General features: G+C 35.0%; 1 protein-coding gene across 1 annotated transcript in view; it reads right to left on the bottom strand.

Annotated features, from left to right (window-relative positions):
• PHF14 (PHD finger protein 14) overlaps positions 1-18,532 on the bottom strand; it is a 168,579-nt gene that overhangs the window by 127,514 nt on the left and 22,533 nt on the right. Inside the window, exons 5-8 of the mRNA XM_010561476.1 lie at positions 12,851-13,010; positions 4,916-5,027; positions 2,669-2,806; positions 632-778 (exon numbers count right to left, since the gene is read on the bottom strand). Of these exons, the coding sequence (XP_010559778.1) occupies positions 632-778; positions 2,669-2,806; positions 4,916-5,027; positions 12,851-13,010 (557 nt within the window). The remainder of the gene's footprint in view (positions 1-631; positions 779-2,668; positions 2,807-4,915; positions 5,028-12,850; positions 13,011-18,532) is intronic.

Raw genomic sequence — 18,532 nt, 5'->3', positions numbered from 1 at the left:
TTACATGGACCTGCCACTAGATAGAGATACAGACATTGCCAAAATTTTCAGACAACTCTCACTCAGCAGCACACACTCAGTCTCTTTACCTACTTTTTTTTTTTTTTCCTAGGAAATCTTCACTATGAAAAAACGCAGCACATAGGATCCTACTTAGGCCTACAAAAAGTGAAAAGGGGTGTAACAAGAAAACACTTTAGGCAAGCTAAACTTTTCTGCCAAGTTCAAGATATTACTAAGGGAAAAAAGTGGATTTTTACTGAACTCGGATGTAGAAACATGCCTAATTTCTTGTCTAGCTGTCTTTTTTTGTTAAGAATCTTGAAGAAAATGTTAAACAAAATCTATGAATTACAATCAAAATGTAATTACCAACTTTTTGCCACAGAACCAAAGTAAGATTTTTCAATTCAGACAAGCACAGATATCCCTATTTGATAATTAATTCATTGAGAATTGTTCTTAGAGACCAAAACCTACAAATAATTCACTGCTTTGTTAAATGACCATGCACTATCAATATATTTCACATTTCATTTCCTACTACAATAACAATTTCCCATCCTCTTCATTTCTTTCCTGTTTAACATGGATGACTAATACAGACGCATTTGTGTCATGAATACAATACCTGAGCTTCTGGCGAGAGCTGTTTTTCTCTTTCCTGCAAGGACATTTTACAGTAAGATTGTAATGCCAAGTAGTTCTTGCGCTTCCATTTTCTGTCTAACCTGTCCGCATGCTGTTTACAATAAGCAAAAAAAGGGTCAGCTATATCCTGTTTCAGAAAAAACAAAGGGGAAGGAACAAAAACAAAGTAAGACATAGAAGGCCAAAAGGCTCTGAACAGCACAAACATTCTAGCAATCAGTTCACATGTTCAAATAGATATGTTTTTAAAAACAACTAATATGTATGTTTCTAAATCAATTTTGTCATGTTGATGTGTTGAAGTGTTTTTCCATTGTTTTCATTGCATGACCCTAAACATTTTTAAATGCATTAACTACTTAACTCTCTGCTGTTCAATCTCTGTACTATTTTCTCATTTCCAGGAAAAACAGCAGAATAAATTTCTAAGTACAAATCCCTTTAACATACAACATGTATTGTTAACTTCGTGTTGTTTCACTGTGTCTTTTGCATTATATCCTACAAGGGATTAACAATTCTGAACAATACAGAGGGGAATATATTTGGCATTCTCAAACAATTTTCCAAATGGTTTTGGTGGCTATACCCCCACGTGATTTATGATCTCTCAGATGATTTTTTTTTCCATTTTTCATTTTTCATTCCATCAGATCTGCATATTATCATGGCTGTAAGTTTACAGCAACTTCTAGCACTTGCAAACCTTGCAAGCAGACTACAAATATCTGAGCCATGAGGAGATACGGTTTGAGAAGTATATTTCATTGCCAGTATATTTTCAGAAGTGTAGAAACGTCATCATAAATCTACAGACTAAAAAGAAAAACTTAAAGCAGTCTTCCTTCATAAAGTAATAAAAATATTAATAAATAATTTGTCTATCAAATTTTCCTTTACTCCACCTATAAAACACAGACCAATAAAATCTACGCAGGCTTTCCTTACAAACATATTTTACTTTGACTTAGATTTTCAGAGTGTGTGAGAACTTCCTAAAATTGGATTGTGTGAAGCCTTGATTAAAAATATTTTGGTTACAGAAAACACGTAACAATATTTTAAGGTGGAAAGGCAGGTAAATGCGTATGTCTAGAAGAAATTCACATAGAGTGTTTGAAGAATCAACATTACATATAATTTATTAGGGACAACAACAATGAGGTAACTCTGGTATCTTCCTATTTATCAATCTCACAGAAGAAAGTATTTTGTGATTCCTTCAAGAATCACTTAGTGGTCCACTGTTTTCAGAAACAAAGGTGTCAATGTCAATAGTGCAAGTACTGCTTGTTTCTGTGTTACCTGTGGTACTTCCTAAGGCAGTAAGTTAAATTGTGCAGCTATGAACATGACAGGTTTAATCCAAATGATACATATCAGGATGAAATTTGGCAACCTAAAAGTACTAATACCATAAAAATGAATTCTGAAGTAGGAGCTTCAAATCTAAATTGCTTTAATCATATTACAGGGAGAAAACTGGTAAGAATAGATATTAAAAAGTTATCAGTAGGTTAGAAATGTTTGCTTATCATTCTGATTCCTAAGATTAATGTTACCACAAGGAAAGTCATATACCTGTAGTGCAATTTGAAGAAAATACTGGAAAACACGCATGAAAAATGGCATTAGAAATGTAGTTAATTTCTCAAGACAGTCCTATTTGGTATGAAACAGAGATTACCATACCACATAAACAGCTAGGTAAGTATGTCAAGCTAGCTGAAGTTCAAGAATTAGAGTTAGAATTCATGTCTGTATTGACTGATAGTCTATTACGCCAACTTCTGTGTTAACCTTCTCTATCCCTTTTTCCAGGCCATTTCGAAAGTGCTCAGAGTTGGACAATTTGGTGAACAAAGAGCCATCCCTGGACAGTCCCTTTACTTGGCCTATGACTTGCTACTGATTTACAAAAACTTTGCTCAGTGTTAGTGAGAAAAAAAGGCACAATTTCAGGCCATCTTCACAAACTTTCCATACAACTCTTTTATTCTATCCTTTCCATAGCTACCTCTTCTGCTGCTGCTTCTGAGAGGAGGCCTTCCTTCTGAGCGCAGGTCACATGGAAATAAGCTCTGCACATCCCAGCATCACAACTAATGCATACACCAGTTCTGGCAAAACGAGGATCTTCGCAAAAACTGCATTCCTTTATAAAGAAGTGTGGAAAATGCCACAGTAAATATTTCAGGTGCATTTTGCCTAATATTTGATAAATTACATCTTACATATAAAAACCAAACAGGTAGGTTTACTCCTGTGTTGTACAGAAACCAAGCATGCTGCTGACAGTTGATGCTACTTGAAACTTCACCCCTTCCCAACCCCCAGTATTGATTTCATTTTCAACAAGCAATGGAAAAGTACATTACTGCTCACCAAATATTCAATTGCTCAACAAGTTCAGAGGACAAAGAGCAGTGCTCTGGATGACTGAAAACCATAGATAATTACATAGATGTCCTTTGGTAAGCAACAACCGAAGAGTAAATGTATGACAATGCAGAAAGAAATACACAAGAATCATAAATATCAGTAAAGAAGGTTGTGATGCACTTAAATACTGCGCTATGGCTTCAGCTACACACATTCTAGGCACAGCCGTTCGCTACAAAGCAAACTGATATCCCCTAATGTGGCCTGGAAAAAACCCCCAAACTTATTTTTCAGCCAGATCAATTCCTCAGCCTGTTTCATCACAAAAATCATACCAAACAACTGTGCCAGCAAACTAGAGTGATGAGCATGTGAGCAGGAACAAGCAAATGAGAACATGGGCTGCTTAAGCAGTACTGCTATCCAGTGCATAAAGATGATATGAAATTATACAGGTGTGCTTTTCTTAATCTCTCACGCTGAAGGCAGAACAAAGCTGTGTATCACCTACAGAAAATATCTCCATGCAGAAAATAAAACAACAACAGAAAAGAATGGCAAAGAAAACTCAGCGACTGAAGAATCTCAAAGCACCCCATACGCTACACTGGAAAAGCACCCTTTAACTGTGTAACAGCAACACGTAACAAATAAAAAACGAAGTGAAAAAGAATATTATATTAAGCTGCTTTTGTAGGGGGAAATTTAGCTAAGCAAGCTGTAACTTCCACACTTGATACAGAGAACAGCGTTTGTTTACGGCTCTGCAAGAGTAATGAGTCCTCATCTGTCCAGTTCACTTTCACCTTACAGTAAGAAAATATGTCCAAATTCTTAGCCCTGCTCCTATACATCACTCATGTTAATAAAATAAAAATAAAATGCATGATTCATTGCAACAACAGTTTGTAGGTTTTTGGGAGCTTGCTCCGACTTTTTTTTATACAGACATTTCTAAACAATGCTAAATGCCTCAGCAGGCCCGTGCTGAACATGCTCCTGGTACAGGTATGTTGTACATGGGCAGTCCAAAGTGTTTTAATTTATTTTATATATTGCGTGTATTTTTAAAAATGTACTATATATTTTCATTTAGTATTCAACTTGACAAATTGACATTCCAGAAAATGAAACTGACTACACAGAAATGAAGCATTAGAGCAGCAGGAGTACAACCACCTTCCCTCACATCAGCCTGATAGATATGGCTTCTCCACACTGCCTCCATCAGCTATAGAAACAGCACTTAGCACATTACTGAGTGGTGTCCTCTGTCCATTGCAATGGTTTTCTGTATGGTTTGTGCATGATCACTTTTGATCTGGATTGAAAATATTTACATGTAAAACCATTTTAATTTTAAAGCCATTTTTCTGTTAAAGTTGAGGGCCCCATGTTTTTGTAAATTTTTTTAAACACTGCTTTGCAGCAACCTTTTTGTATGCATTCTAGCTTATAATTACATAGAGCCTAAAGTAATTCTTACTGAATGTACATCTGTCACTTTCTCAGTCAACCTAACCTTCCATTTCTCCATTTCGCATCCCATAAATCCTCTTCACTCTCCATCCACATTTTGGCAATCTGCCACTAACTGACTTTAAAATAAACTAGTTAGCACCTGTGTAAAGAATAAGGGAAATTAGGGAGGAAAACAGGGATGGAAATTATGGAGAACAGTGGTAAGGAAAACAGAAAGAAAGAGGGAAGGAAGAGCAATGGTATAACAACCATGAACAAACTTAGTCTCATTTTCAGCCCTGAACCTCACTGCAACTGCTATAAACAAGAAAAACAAAGTTGGGAAGACATACATTATTCTATTATACGTAAAAATGTAAAATAAAGCTACTTGTTGGCAGTACATCTCTTCTAAACTTACCTTGGCACCATACTTTGAATAATTCATTTCTGTAAGTGTTACTGGCCGTAGTTTGTCAATATCTCCAAATGCCACTCCTGGAACATAGAGGGCACAAACAATATGGACCCACCTAAAACAGCACATAAAATTAGGTTATTGTTATCAACATTTTGATCCTGTATTATACTCACCATTTGCGGATTTCAAAGTGCCTTGTAAATGTTACAGACACTAGAAGAAATGTGTTTGAAGGGAAGTACAAGAGAAGCAGGGAGAGAATGCATATTTGGAATTCAGCAGCTCACACACTGAACCGTAAAGTAAGGCTTTTCAAAGCCATTGGGGTTGCTCTGCCTGTCTGGATCAAGGGCTGGGCTGCCATCACCTTTCTGTACTGATGGCTCTCACGTGGGGCTCCACGCAGCTTTTCATGTAACATGAAACATATGTGAAGATTTTGATATTACTTATAAAGCTAAGGCAGACAGATACTTTCATGATGGGGCACAGGGTGGGAAGGGGAGGAACAAAATTATACAGGTAATATATACAGGCTTAGCAACACTGAGCTCTAGGCACATAGCTATGAAGTATCTACAACCCAGCATCCGTCAGACTTTGCACTGTTACACCTGTTCGCATCACGGCAACTAACTAATTTTAAGCAACACAGATAGGAGCTGCATTCAATTATAAACACACCTGAACTGTATTACAGAAATACCTATCTGAAAGTCAGATGAACAGTTACCTAGCTGTACTCTTCTTCACTGGCCATAAACAAACTGGAGGGTAATAGGTCTAAATCTTCAGCCCCAAGGGGCATAAAATGAGACAGCATGAATCTGGACCTCAGTGTCTAGTAATTAAATACAACACAATGGTAAAGGCTTCAGCCTCAAGTCTGCCTTTGATAGACATCTTCATAATCTCCTGGAACTCTCAGTTACCAAAAGACATCCTTGCAGCAGAAGACACATTTTCTTCTTCTTACGTAATTAACGCTTTCCAAAAGATCCATCTCTCATTGTCACAAACCATCAGTTAGTGACAAACTCAAAATCTGTTCTACACAGCATACATGACTCAAGTCAACTGAAAAACTACTCCAAAAAATGAAGTGTTCCTCTCCAAAATAAACTTTCTGTTTTATTGAAATTCCAGACACTATTTGCTACCCTTTGCTAAGTCACTAGGTGGGAGCAAACTGTCATAGACAGGTCAAGATTGCTACTTTCTGTTATCTTAAAATATTCAAGAAAACTGCCTTACAGTTACAGAGGTGTGTAGCTACCATTTTGAACCTAGGAGCTCTGAGATGATATGGGATACAACTAGAGACTTCGGACATAACTGAGCTGAAATATCCTGTGTTTGATCCTTAGCAAGTACATTAATTCAGTTAATTCCCAGTCATTAACGTTAACAATAAATATATTGCTAGTGAAGATTAAAACTTCTGTTCTGTTCTAACAGAATCATAGAATCTACTCCCTGTATTCAAGAAGACTCATGATGATGCCAGAAACACTTCTTCCGTTAGCTCTTTCATTACTCACATAATGCAATTTTCCAATCTCCTTCAATACCAGGGGTTCAGCACAGACCTGTTACTACCTACTTAAATCTGCATCTACACTGCTGTGCTCTTTTTTTCCAATCTTCTACCACTGTTTAGTCTATCTCTTTCCCCTCCTCTTTGTTTTGTGCATCAACTGGAAAAAAAAAAAAAAAAAAAAAAAAAAATCAATTGGGGGACTGGGACCAGACCAGTAAGATCCTGGGTTTAGCTGCACTTAAACAGCATGTTTATTAACCTGTTATTAACTGGCTCTCTACAGATAAGAGAAATCCTGAAGCTGATGATTATACTAGTCAGGAGCTACACGTAACCCTCATTTCCCATGTTTCCCCAAATCAGCACATTTCTCATCAGTGGTCCTTAGACCTACATTGCTGGAATTTATCACATTCAGAATTATCAAGTTTAAAGTTAATTATATATGACTCATACGTCCAAGCAGAAATTCCAAAAAAGCAAGATATGAAAGGTTCAGTAGCAAGCTCAAAAATAGATATACATTTAAGTCTTTACAAAAGAAAACAATGATCTTGCAATGTACGAAATTGGTGGACAGACTGTTTGTTTAGCATTTTCCCCCAAAATAGTCCATGACAGTAACTGGATAACAGAAAAATCCCAGTAACAGTAAGAAACTACTTAAAAGCCATTAACTCACTTCACTCTGTAAGAAATTTCCCAGTTAATCTAACATAAACCACAACACTGACTGATCCACAGTGTCATATCTGACAAGACTCTTTTCACCTCTGTATTTGAAAACAAGTTTTTACCCTATTGTTAAATCACTCAGGTTTGAGATGCTAAGTCATAAATTCCCCTTAAAACACAAAAAATTAAAACAATGAGAATAATGTATATCCCAAATACACATTTACATGGAAAAACTGCATTGCTTTGTCTTTACAGATTTTACTAGGGTTGTCCACATGCACAAAACAGTTTGGTCACAGCACTGTCACTACTGGAAGACTCAAAGAAAATTTAAAGTTTAAAGATTAGTTACAATCTTGCCTTTAAATAACATGGTACAAATATTACAGCAAGCTAGCTGCCAGAGAACAAGCTGAGATACTCAAGTGTTCTGCCAACCTTCTTGCTGCTCAGATAAGGAGTAAAGCTCATCGCTGTTTTTATTACAGTATAAGCACTTCAGTATGCCAGCACAAATCCCTAACTTAATACAATGTTATATACAAAAAATAAGATTCTTCTCATTAGTATATGAAAACTGCATCTTTTGTCTGCCTCCCCACAAAAGCAATGGAGGCACAAGATACTCCTTCAGCGGAGCAATGGAGCACCTCGTACCATCTCTGCCCTTCCACACTGTATCCACAGCTAGCAATAGTTTGGCCTAGATCACAATACCTTTATGAAATATTCTTCTACAAAAAAGCGTATGTGTGTGCATAAGTGTGTATTTTGGTAAATATTATGCATTTACTAAAATAAATACCTCATTTAAATGAGCATATTCTACTCATTTTCAAAAGGAATCAAAATACCTTTTTTTTTAAAAAGCAAAATACCACACACAGAATACCTGTAACCCTGAGATAGAGAGACTGCTTGTTTGTAAATAAAAACCATCAGAATTCTGTAGGGCTTCTTTTCTATACTCTTCCACTGATTTAAGATGTGTTATACAGAAAAAATTTGTATAAACAGAAGTTACACATCTCCACAATTACTATTCTTCACAAAAATCCAAGGTTCTGGCTGGAGATTTTTGATAGTAAGTTTTAATACAGCCTCCTAAATGTACCCTCCAAAGTTCAATATAAAGATACACATCTTCTACAAGCAGCTGCTTCTCAATTCAATTTGCACAGTTTTTTCATGCTCCACTGGTGTATTAAATGCTGCTGCACTCTGTAGAAGTTTATCTATGATAAACCCAACAGCTGGCTGCTTGCTTCATACTGACCTTCTCAAAATGTTTTAGTACATGTCACCCAAGTATTACAGTATCACAGATTTAAACTGCCATTTCAGTGTGATTGGCACACAAATGCCTCATTTCTTTAACCACCTATATGCGAACTCAGACCTGAATCTTTATTAAAAAACATACACAAGTCAGTCAAGTTCACAGCTGAAGCAATTTCAGCTGCTTTTAATACCAGTTCTAAATATTTTCCTGCTCATTTATTTAGCTGCACATGTTTTAGAACCTTGTAATTAAGACAAATTGGGTAATCAAAGAAGAATAATCTTCCTTGTTACTTTACCATCCATTTAGCTTGGAGCAATGATGACAGATGTTGATTAGGGAAGAAGAAAAACTCCATACTGAAATAAGGGCAGAATTCATATTCTCTGATAACAGCATTTTGAGAAATAAAATTTCATAAATTCACATTTATGCTTGTGAAACTGAGAGGTTAATGTGAAAAGGCTTCTGCTGAGAAACTAAGCACCTCATTATTTTAATAATTCACTTTCACGTAGGAACAGAGAAATTACTCCAACTTGATCATGAAGAGAAACTCAATAAGTTTGGTTTGTGTAATTTCCAGCACTGATGCATATGGAGAATTTATTTCAAAAAGGTGGTAAGGGGATGGACAGCAATGGTAAGTTAAAGGATTCTGTTATTCAGCAATTCCACTCTGCTAGTATTTCAAGAAAAGAACCGAGTTGGGTTGCAGTTTACTGAGTACAATGAAAACATGATGGACATTGCCAGCCACAAGACCCCACCCTTAGCCTGTAGTGCCCTATTACCCTTGAGAATTCAAATTTGTAAATAAATGATAGAAAGAGAGCGAGCACAGAATTTTCACATGGTAGTTAGTATTTGTTTTTTCTATTACAGAAGCTCTATTCATCTGGGAGAATAAACTTACACTTATTCACAATAGCCATATCACATTACCCAACAGGTAAAAATACAGTAATAACTATAATAAATTATTGTGCTAATGCCCACAAACACCAAAGCAGGCATGTGCTTCTGCACAGAGAACCAGTGTTACAGAGAAAACACTTCCACATCAACCAAAAGCATACCACCATTTTACAAGAAGAAATTTAAGCAATTTTTTAAATGTTGACTGTAGTCTCTATTATGGTTAAATGGGAAATCACATATATTGTGCTTAAACCGCCTTAAAGAACACAGGAATAAAAAGGTTGTAATGAAATTTTCCAGGTGATATTGATTCTCACATTTCCTAACTGTTAGACAATTGACTTCAGTCTTTAAAAACATTTTTTCCATATAGCATTATTATTAAAATAGAACAGAGAACTGAAAAGTACAATTTAATTGTGTAACAGCTTTATAAGGGAGATGCACAGACACTGTTGAAGCTAAGACTGACCAGAAACTGAGGATCTGAACCCCAAAAGTATTTAAAAAGAAGCACAACTGCTTCTATATGGTCAAAATTATTCACTACAAATCCTGACTTACTTGTGTAACTTTTTTTTTTTTTAAATAGTATTTTCTTCTACTTTCAGCGTTTCCCCTTTATAAGATGCATATAGAAGACATGAAGTGAAAAAAGATTTCTTTCACATGCTGAATGTATATCTTTAAAATGCATCTCAGCTACAAATTGAGAAGTTGAGCTCAATGTATATTGAGTGGAGAAAGGTAGATGCCTCCAAAGATTACTGCTAGCATCTGCATTGAACAGTCAGAGTTCAGTGTTACGAATACCCTAGTTATCTCTTTATTCCCAACACAAACTCAAATTGTTTTTGCTATCAGAAAAAATACAAACTAAGGGAGAAATGCAAGAGCATGTACAATTTAATCCACAAAACCTGAATCAACTTATGACATTTTAATACCATATTTACTTTCCTGAAGACAGACAATGCAGTATGTGAAAAAAAGCTTTCCAAACCATCATCCTGAGCTCTGCTGAGCTTTTAGTGATGGCAGGACCAGATCATTACAGTATTAGCAACAGTAAAGTCTGTGTAAAACCGGAAAGTAGGGAAAAAATAAAAAACCAAACAAATACAAAAACCAAAAAACAGCAAACACTGAAGAACTGGGAAAAAGGGGGAAAAAAAAACCCAACCAGATATGGGTATGTTTATGCATACATTACAAGAGACCTGTATACTTAAATGATAACAGATACAAAAGCTTACTAATACAGATGGTAAGATTAAATTTTTACTTCATTTTAACTCACTTCCTAGCTTTTGTGCAAGTCTAACTATGGAACTCTTCACAACGAGTAGGAAAAACCATGAAGACCACTACAAACCAGTGGGTGAAGAAAGAGCAAGGACATGGTTATATTTTGTGATTTACTAGTACAAAAAACGTTGTTCTACAATATACAGCTAAGTGTAAACAGTAACGTGTCTATGAATTTGTATTAAAAAACACAAAAGGTTTTACAGTAACACATGCTGACATTTCTAAATTTTAAAGTACTTGAAGTATATGTACTAATACTGAATATTTAACTGGATTCTTTCCCACTTATCAATCATCATCAGTAAGATAGATCTCTGCAAACGCTTATATTTCTATCTCAAACAGATACGTTCAAACAGGACTAAGGGACTAAGCTGCTCTTTCCTCTGAACAGCCTTACCAACTAATTATTGCCTTTCCATGTTAACATGATCAATGAAAAGCTTATGACAGGACTAGCACCTGAAAGCTTTGTATATTACCACACACCTGCAATTTATATAACTGTAAAATGTATGGAAAAAGAACTTAATTGCCATGGTCTTAAAAACAACAACAAAAAAAACAAAAAAACCCGCCACCCACCAAAACCCAGTAACACTAGCCATAAATTGGACCCTTAATATCTACATCTTAATTTATTTTCCAAATGTGACAGGAATGGAAGACATTACATGAGAATTAATCCACTTATTCTCAAATTAGACCTGAACTCCATCCTAAAAAGCTCATCTCTGGCTGGAAATTATCAGAAGTGGAGCATACTCTCAAAAATCAAGAATATAATTTTCATCATTCCAAATAATCATAATATACTAGGTCTGTCTGCATACATTTAGCACAACTTCAATAATTTTATTACTTTTTTCCATTTTTTTCCACTTTTTTCCACTGCCATTAGTGACATCCAGTCCTTAGCTATCCTAAAAAGAAGCATGGAGTTCTCCTCCCACTTCCATCACACTTGAAAGTCACCAGACTTGAGCAGAGTCTGTACAAGGTTGCAGTGTTGTTACCTTGCATGAAGCACAATACTATGGAGAGGATGAAGTCTACTCTTCCTTCCTTGAAATGGAGCACATGCTTTGATTTTCCCAATGGCCACTTATTTCTCCCAATCTAATATGACAAGAAGTCTGGAAGATGTTTTCCCCCTCTGCTGCAGACTTCATTCTTTTTTGTGGTGTTAGTAACTAAAGAAGAGCACTTCAGTGTTTTGCTACTCTTCAGGATTAACCATGAAAGAAGCACAATACTAGAAAGGCACAAAATGCAGGTTTCTGGCAGCTGATTAAATTTAACTAGCAGAACACAGGCTCAGATTCTACAGTGACTGACGGCAGATACCAAACACTACAAGCTCAGTCACCATCAGAGAACCACTATGACCAGCCACACCAGCTGTCCTTGCTAGAACATAATACTACTATTCAGCAGTGGGGCTCTAGGGACTCAAACACTGCTCTTCTCACTGCAACCTCCAAGCTTGAGCAAATCCAAAACAACTACACAATTTTTCTCTAAGTTTCTGATCCCCAGTCCCTGCTGTCAATAGTTCAAGCCATTGGTTAACTGAGAAATGTCTTTCATGCCATTCTCCTTGCAGACGTGTGAATACTGAGTAAGAGTTTACAGGACATTAACTTCCTCTACACAGGAAACCTTTTTGTTTAAATGTAAATTGCATTTCTGATGCAAACAAACAAACAAACAAAAGTTTCTTTTTAAAGACTCCCATCACCTTCACTAATACGTTTTTGTGTTAAAAAAGATGCATCACACAAGTAGTTCAAGGGAACAAAGAAAGGTCTTCTAGTATATACAGTAGAACATCTACATACGTATCACAATGCATGGTGACTTCATACTGAAAAACAGGATTTGTCAGTCCCTGAAGTAAATGGTGATCTTTGTTTCACCTAGGTACATCTTTTGCTCATAGGTCCATAAATTTTCGTTCTAATTCACGTTAAGACAACACCTTCCTAACATTATAGTGGGCATGAAGAATATTAGGAGCACACAAAAAATTAGGTGATTGACTATCCAAAGAGCACCCAACTCAAGTGAGGTGAGAGAGAGAGGATATCGACAACAAAGTTTAATTTATGACACTGTCTCCTATAGGAACAGACTAGGGCAAAACCCAACCTTTTTAACATAAGATGACATCAAATTCAAAACATCACTTCTTCAGTCTTACCTGCCTGCATCAGTCTCCTTGAAGATCCCATCCTGGTTAGGACACAATTCACAACTAGGTGTGACACCACATTTGCATGCATCACAAAACCAAGGTTCCGTGGAATTTTCTGAAGCTGAGCTCATGATAGAGTCACTCTCTCCATCAACACCATAACAACCTACACACATGAAAAATGGAAGACCAATGTAAGACAAGACAATTGCAGTAGTAGACAGTTGTCAGTTATGATTTCAGCAGGAAACATACATACATAAACATTCAGAGGAATGATACTGAGAGTCCCAAGAAAGCTTAAGATATTTTTGCAAATATTATCCTCAGTGCAAAATTTACATTTTAAGGAGATATAAATTCTAAGAAGTGATCTATTTTATGTGACTGTATTACATTACAACTGAAAAAACAAGAAAAAAATGGCTGGTTTACTTTATTCTTTTAGCAACACTTGGTATTCTTCCAGACTATCCATAAGAAGGGAAGTAAGAAAACAAGACTTAAAGCAACCAACAAGACTGAGAAGAACTCAAAGCATTTTTTCAAATAGAGAAATATTTTCAAGTTAAAAGCAACAAGCTAAGGAATTTGTGAGCATCTGCAGGCTTCTGTTGGATATTCCTATCTCTCTCCTTCTCCCTACTCTGAAAATGAACATTACTTTGGGGGGTGGGGAGGGTTTAGAGGTGGATTATGCCAGTAGTATCCAGTCAACAAATATGCACTCCACTTTTCCACTTTGCATTCAGCATCCAAATCAACTAAGAGAATATACACATGAAATGAAAAACACTATTTGCATACTTTAGGGGTTGTAGGACTGATCCTAAAAGACCTTCTATAACTTCAAAACCAAAGTACAATTTGCAGAGCAGTTTTGAGACACCACATTGGTGACTGATGAAGTATATTAATTTTTTTTTAAGCATTCTCATTTTTACCTGGTTTTAAATTATGACTAGACTCAATCATTCAGTTTCTCCATTCTTCTTCGGTATATCCACTGTATCCTTTATGACTGTTAAGGTGTTCTATGCATGCTTAATCACCACAAATTTAGGAAAACAGTATTTTCAAAGTGATTTAGAAGCTTGCTATTTAAATTTTGCACAAGACTAAGACTAGTAGTAGTATTATTATTACAAATGACAAAAAGGAAATTTTTAAAGCTTATCACCACAAAGCTGTATTTCTGTATATGCCACATTTTGAATATTTATGTTATTGAATAAGAGAAAAATATGATGTCATTGTCAATACAACACACAGTAGAGGCTGTAATAAAAGATTAAATTCAGCTATTTGTCAAATACAGTGATCAAGTCAACATTTGTGCTTGCAAAACAGTTAAATTATTGAATTCTGCAATTAAATAGCAACATAATTTTTACTTTGGTTCATTACCCACTGACTGTAATAAAACAGCAACAGTGCTGTAACTCCCCTTGTGACAGAAACAGAGGTTTGCATAAAAGAATAAAACTACATTCAGGAAATAAGCAATAATACTGTAGGAACCATTTAAGAAAAACAGTCTTCTATTACAGAATGAAGTTCATCAATAAGAATTAAAATAAGAAGCCAGAATGTTTCTTTTCATTATAAAAGTATTCCAGAATCAAAGGACAAGTAAGGTGCAGAAGTGCATTCACAGACGAGTTTCATTAGGTATATATAAAAGATCATATAGTTCACACATAAGGTAACTCCATTTTCTTTATAATGTGGTATCAGGTTTAAGTAGTATTCCGGAAAGTTATTTTTTAAGTTCTAATAACAAAGTCTTGAATACACGCCAGTAAAGCCGCCTTTAAGCAATTACATTAATGTACAAACACACAGCCCACTATCATAGAGTTGATGAATCATTAAGCTTTTTATAATTCCTTCAGACTTAACATACTAACATTTTCCTAAATATACTTATTAAAAATTACCTAACACTATAGAAGCAGTAATACTGTCATCAATCCATATGGCAAAATAAAATCAGTTTCTTTCGAACACTGGTGCTTTTTCACCAATTGAAAGTAATTAGATTTGCTTTTCTAACCTAAGTGCTATCAGTCTGCTAAAATTAGAATGGTGACTTCCCTTCATTCTCACATAGTTGCCTTATTGTACTTATCAGTCATTTATACCCAATTTTTTTAACCTTCTTCCTAGAAAACGACACGTATGCTGTAATTATTTCCATCCTTACTGTATATGTTGACATTAGACATTGTTTCTATAACAATACAAATCTAGGTCCTTTTTTCAAGTAGATAAAAAAAATTGTCTGGATTTTTAAGTAAAATATTTTGTCCCAATTTGTACATAAGTCTTAGTGACAGCTTTAAAGAGTTTAAGATCTCTAACAGATAAGGAGGCATTTACTCTTTTCCCTAACTGCCATTTAGCAAAAGCTAAACACCATACTGTTACAACTAGCAAAAGAGGTGGTCATTAGCTGGAGAAAATAGACTAGATTACCATTAATCATTGCTTATAAATACACTGAAACAATCTTTTCCACAACAGAGCTGAAGGAAGGGAAATCCAGCCCATAAGACTGTCATTGACTTGCTATACACTGCCAAATAAAGCTACAGAATCAAAACTGCAATACAAAACCTTGTTTGCTATGAAATCACGTAAGCAACAAAAACGCTGCAGTCAGTGGTAGCTTTTTATACCCACATACATCAGATCGTTACCTTTAACCACGAAGGAAAAAAACTTCAGTGCAAGGTTTCAGAAAAGGTATTTTGTAATTGTTCCTGACTGAGTAGTGGCATGGACCGATTCCAGTATGCTCCAAAGTCTGAACTCTACATAATTTGTCTGGAGAGTTTACTTTCTAGGAGGAGTTAGGACTAACGTATACAAATAGTGAAACAAAACTCAGCGTTATTAGCAATACTTAAATAGGTAATGCATCATAAATAATTTGTACTCAAGTCTTAGGACCCAACAGCTAAAGTTTAAATTTTATCTAATAGTACTTAACAAAATGAAGACCTGAGTCCCAAAATTAATTGGAAACCACTTGTTAAGCTGTATTTTTTGTAAGGATAAGCAAGTATTTTAACCCAGAATTTTTCTTATGTTTGCTATAAAGGGTCATTTGCTGCTTTGGGGCTGTTAAGCGCTAACAAAAACCAAAGGAGAGATCACATTTCATCAATGTAATATCCATATGGATAATACAAATCTGTTGAACAGCTGTATTCATGAAATGTCTGTAAAGCTACAAATTGTAAGTAAGATTACAAATCTTGCATGTGGTTCTGACACCAAAAAAATCAATATGTATATGAAGAGAATTAAATGCCTTTAAAAAACTAGTAGTGAAAGTTCCTTGCAGGCCAAAAATACATAGTGAAGCAAAAAATTACTAGTAGCTCGATTTTTAAATAATATAACTTTAATGATTCAAAAACAGCAAAATAACTCAGAATAAAAAATAATAAATCACAAAATACATTTCTCCTGATTTAAAGAACAGATAATGATGTCATTTGACATTAAGATGCCAGATGTGTACAGAAGCAGATGTTATGTTTGTTTTTCAAATGTACAAGGAAAAAAACCTCACTTTATTTCACTTCAATTGAGATATGAAGGCAAAAGTAGTTTCAGAACAAAACTCTATTGTAGAAATATATCAATTTTGCTAAAACTTTGAATTTCAGCCCAAGTAAGTATTTCTGGAACAACAAAAAGCTAAGATCATTATAGCATTCACCTGGGATGTGAAAGAGTCTGAAGTCTCTGCCCACTCCAAACCAGAGCAAGGATATTAATCTATTCTCCCCAAACCAGTGCTCTGATCACATGTGGTAGTTATTCCCGAATAAATACCTCAGTCTCTTCTGTGAGTTGCTCAACTTTTTACATATAAACATTACTGTATTTATTGTACAAGATGTTTACTAATTCTGCAGCCTAACTGCAGCAGGTCAAAATTGTTCCAAAATACTGAGAAACAAAAAAACTTCAATTCCTTACAGTTTTTCAGTAAATGGAAATCTACTTTCTGATTTGTAACTAGCAACCATAATGAAAACCCTGGCAAAGCTGAGGAACACTGCTCACCTAGTAAGTGTCTATAGTGTCAAAATTAAAAAAAAATAAATTTTCAAAATTTCTCAATATACTGACTCTATTTCGTCTCTTGTTATCACAAGTTGCAATACTAACTGCCAACAGAAAAATTTGGTCAGATTAACATCAAGTTTTTAAACAACAGAATGCTATACATACCATGTCAAAATTTAGAATCGTGGATAAACAGATAACCAAAGATATTCAAGCAAGCAGATGTAATTAATTTACACTAATGAAAAAGATGAACTTGCAGTTCTAGACCACACTTTCAGCAGCTTCCACTTTCCAATTTCAAGTAACTTTATAACAGTCATGCTAAGGGATTTATATTTCCCTTAGTAAGTTGAAACTGGGGGGGGGGGGAAAGTGTTTTCTACTGCATGGCTGTAATTGAGTTTTTGTGTATTAAATCAGACCTACAGTACAAAATGCACTTGATAAAAAAATCTAAGTGCACTTTTGTCCAAAGCAGTCTGAAAAGTTACAAGATATAGATCAAGAGTTCAAAGTTTTTAAAAACAGCTGTATTTTTATATTTTTACCACAGTAATATTCTTTTATCTGTAACAGACAATTACCTCTTTAAATATATCATTTTAGGATCCTTAAAACTGCCAAGTACAACAAAGGTTCAACTTATTACTGTCTGCCTTCTTCTCCTATGCTGAAAGAATTATTTTTGTCCTATTAACAAAAATTTTAAAAAGCATTATTTTTATGACTCCTTAAAATGCACAGACATGCATATACGAAGCTGCTGCTTGATAAATTATTCCATTCTAGTATTAAACAGTTAAGCTGATCATCAAGAAAAAGTTGTCCAATCCAACTTTCCTGTATGAATTGTTGGGAATTGCTGGTGTTGGAACAGAAAGCAACGTTAAGGGCTCGCTACAAGTAAATCTCCCAAGCAACATCAGGAAGCAATCTTTAGGTTCTTTCTAAAAGCGTTGCAGTTTTGTGAATGTGTGACTAAAGGATTGAAAGGACAACAGAGGAAAGGATACACATCTTGTAAACAACATGTTTGGTTTCAGTTATTATCACTGCACCTGTGACCTATCCAGCATTAAGTCAATCACCCACCCCTTTCACTGGAAAATATATGAAGAAAACAAAACTACTTTTAAACACTTTGCTTAAAATGCATGTTGCCTTCCCTTAATGTTCAAAAAGATGCTGAATTTTGGATCTTTAGAATTCACCCAAGAGCCCATTTTCAACTAAATTTCATTAAATCCTCACGTTCGTATATTCTTAGATTACTGTATCACAACTCCATGTCTGCCAACTCCTTGAATACCTCTTACACTAAACAATAAAACTGGTTTAGTATAATATTAACATATGAATTTAAACACATGAAAGTCAAGAAGTTTAAACTCTCACGACATTTACTGTTCCATAAATGGCATCTATGTATTATGATTACAGCCAAGCTGTCTATTAAATGTATGTCATTTAATAGAGAAAACAAACTTTTTTTTATTCCTTGATTTTAAAAGTCATTGTACTCCGTCAATAGCTTATTTTTTATGTGATTGTCATTAAAATGAAATTGCAAACACTTTAAAATGCTACCACTAAAACAAT

Source organism: Haliaeetus leucocephalus, unplaced genomic scaffold (genome assembly GCF_000737465.1).
Source record: "Haliaeetus leucocephalus isolate CR32 unplaced genomic scaffold, Haliaeetus_leucocephalus-4.0 Scaffold146, whole genome shotgun sequence".
Classification (NCBI taxonomy): domain Eukaryota; kingdom Metazoa; phylum Chordata; class Aves; order Accipitriformes; family Accipitridae; genus Haliaeetus; species Haliaeetus leucocephalus.
This window is presented reverse-complemented; position numbering and strand designations above follow the sequence as displayed.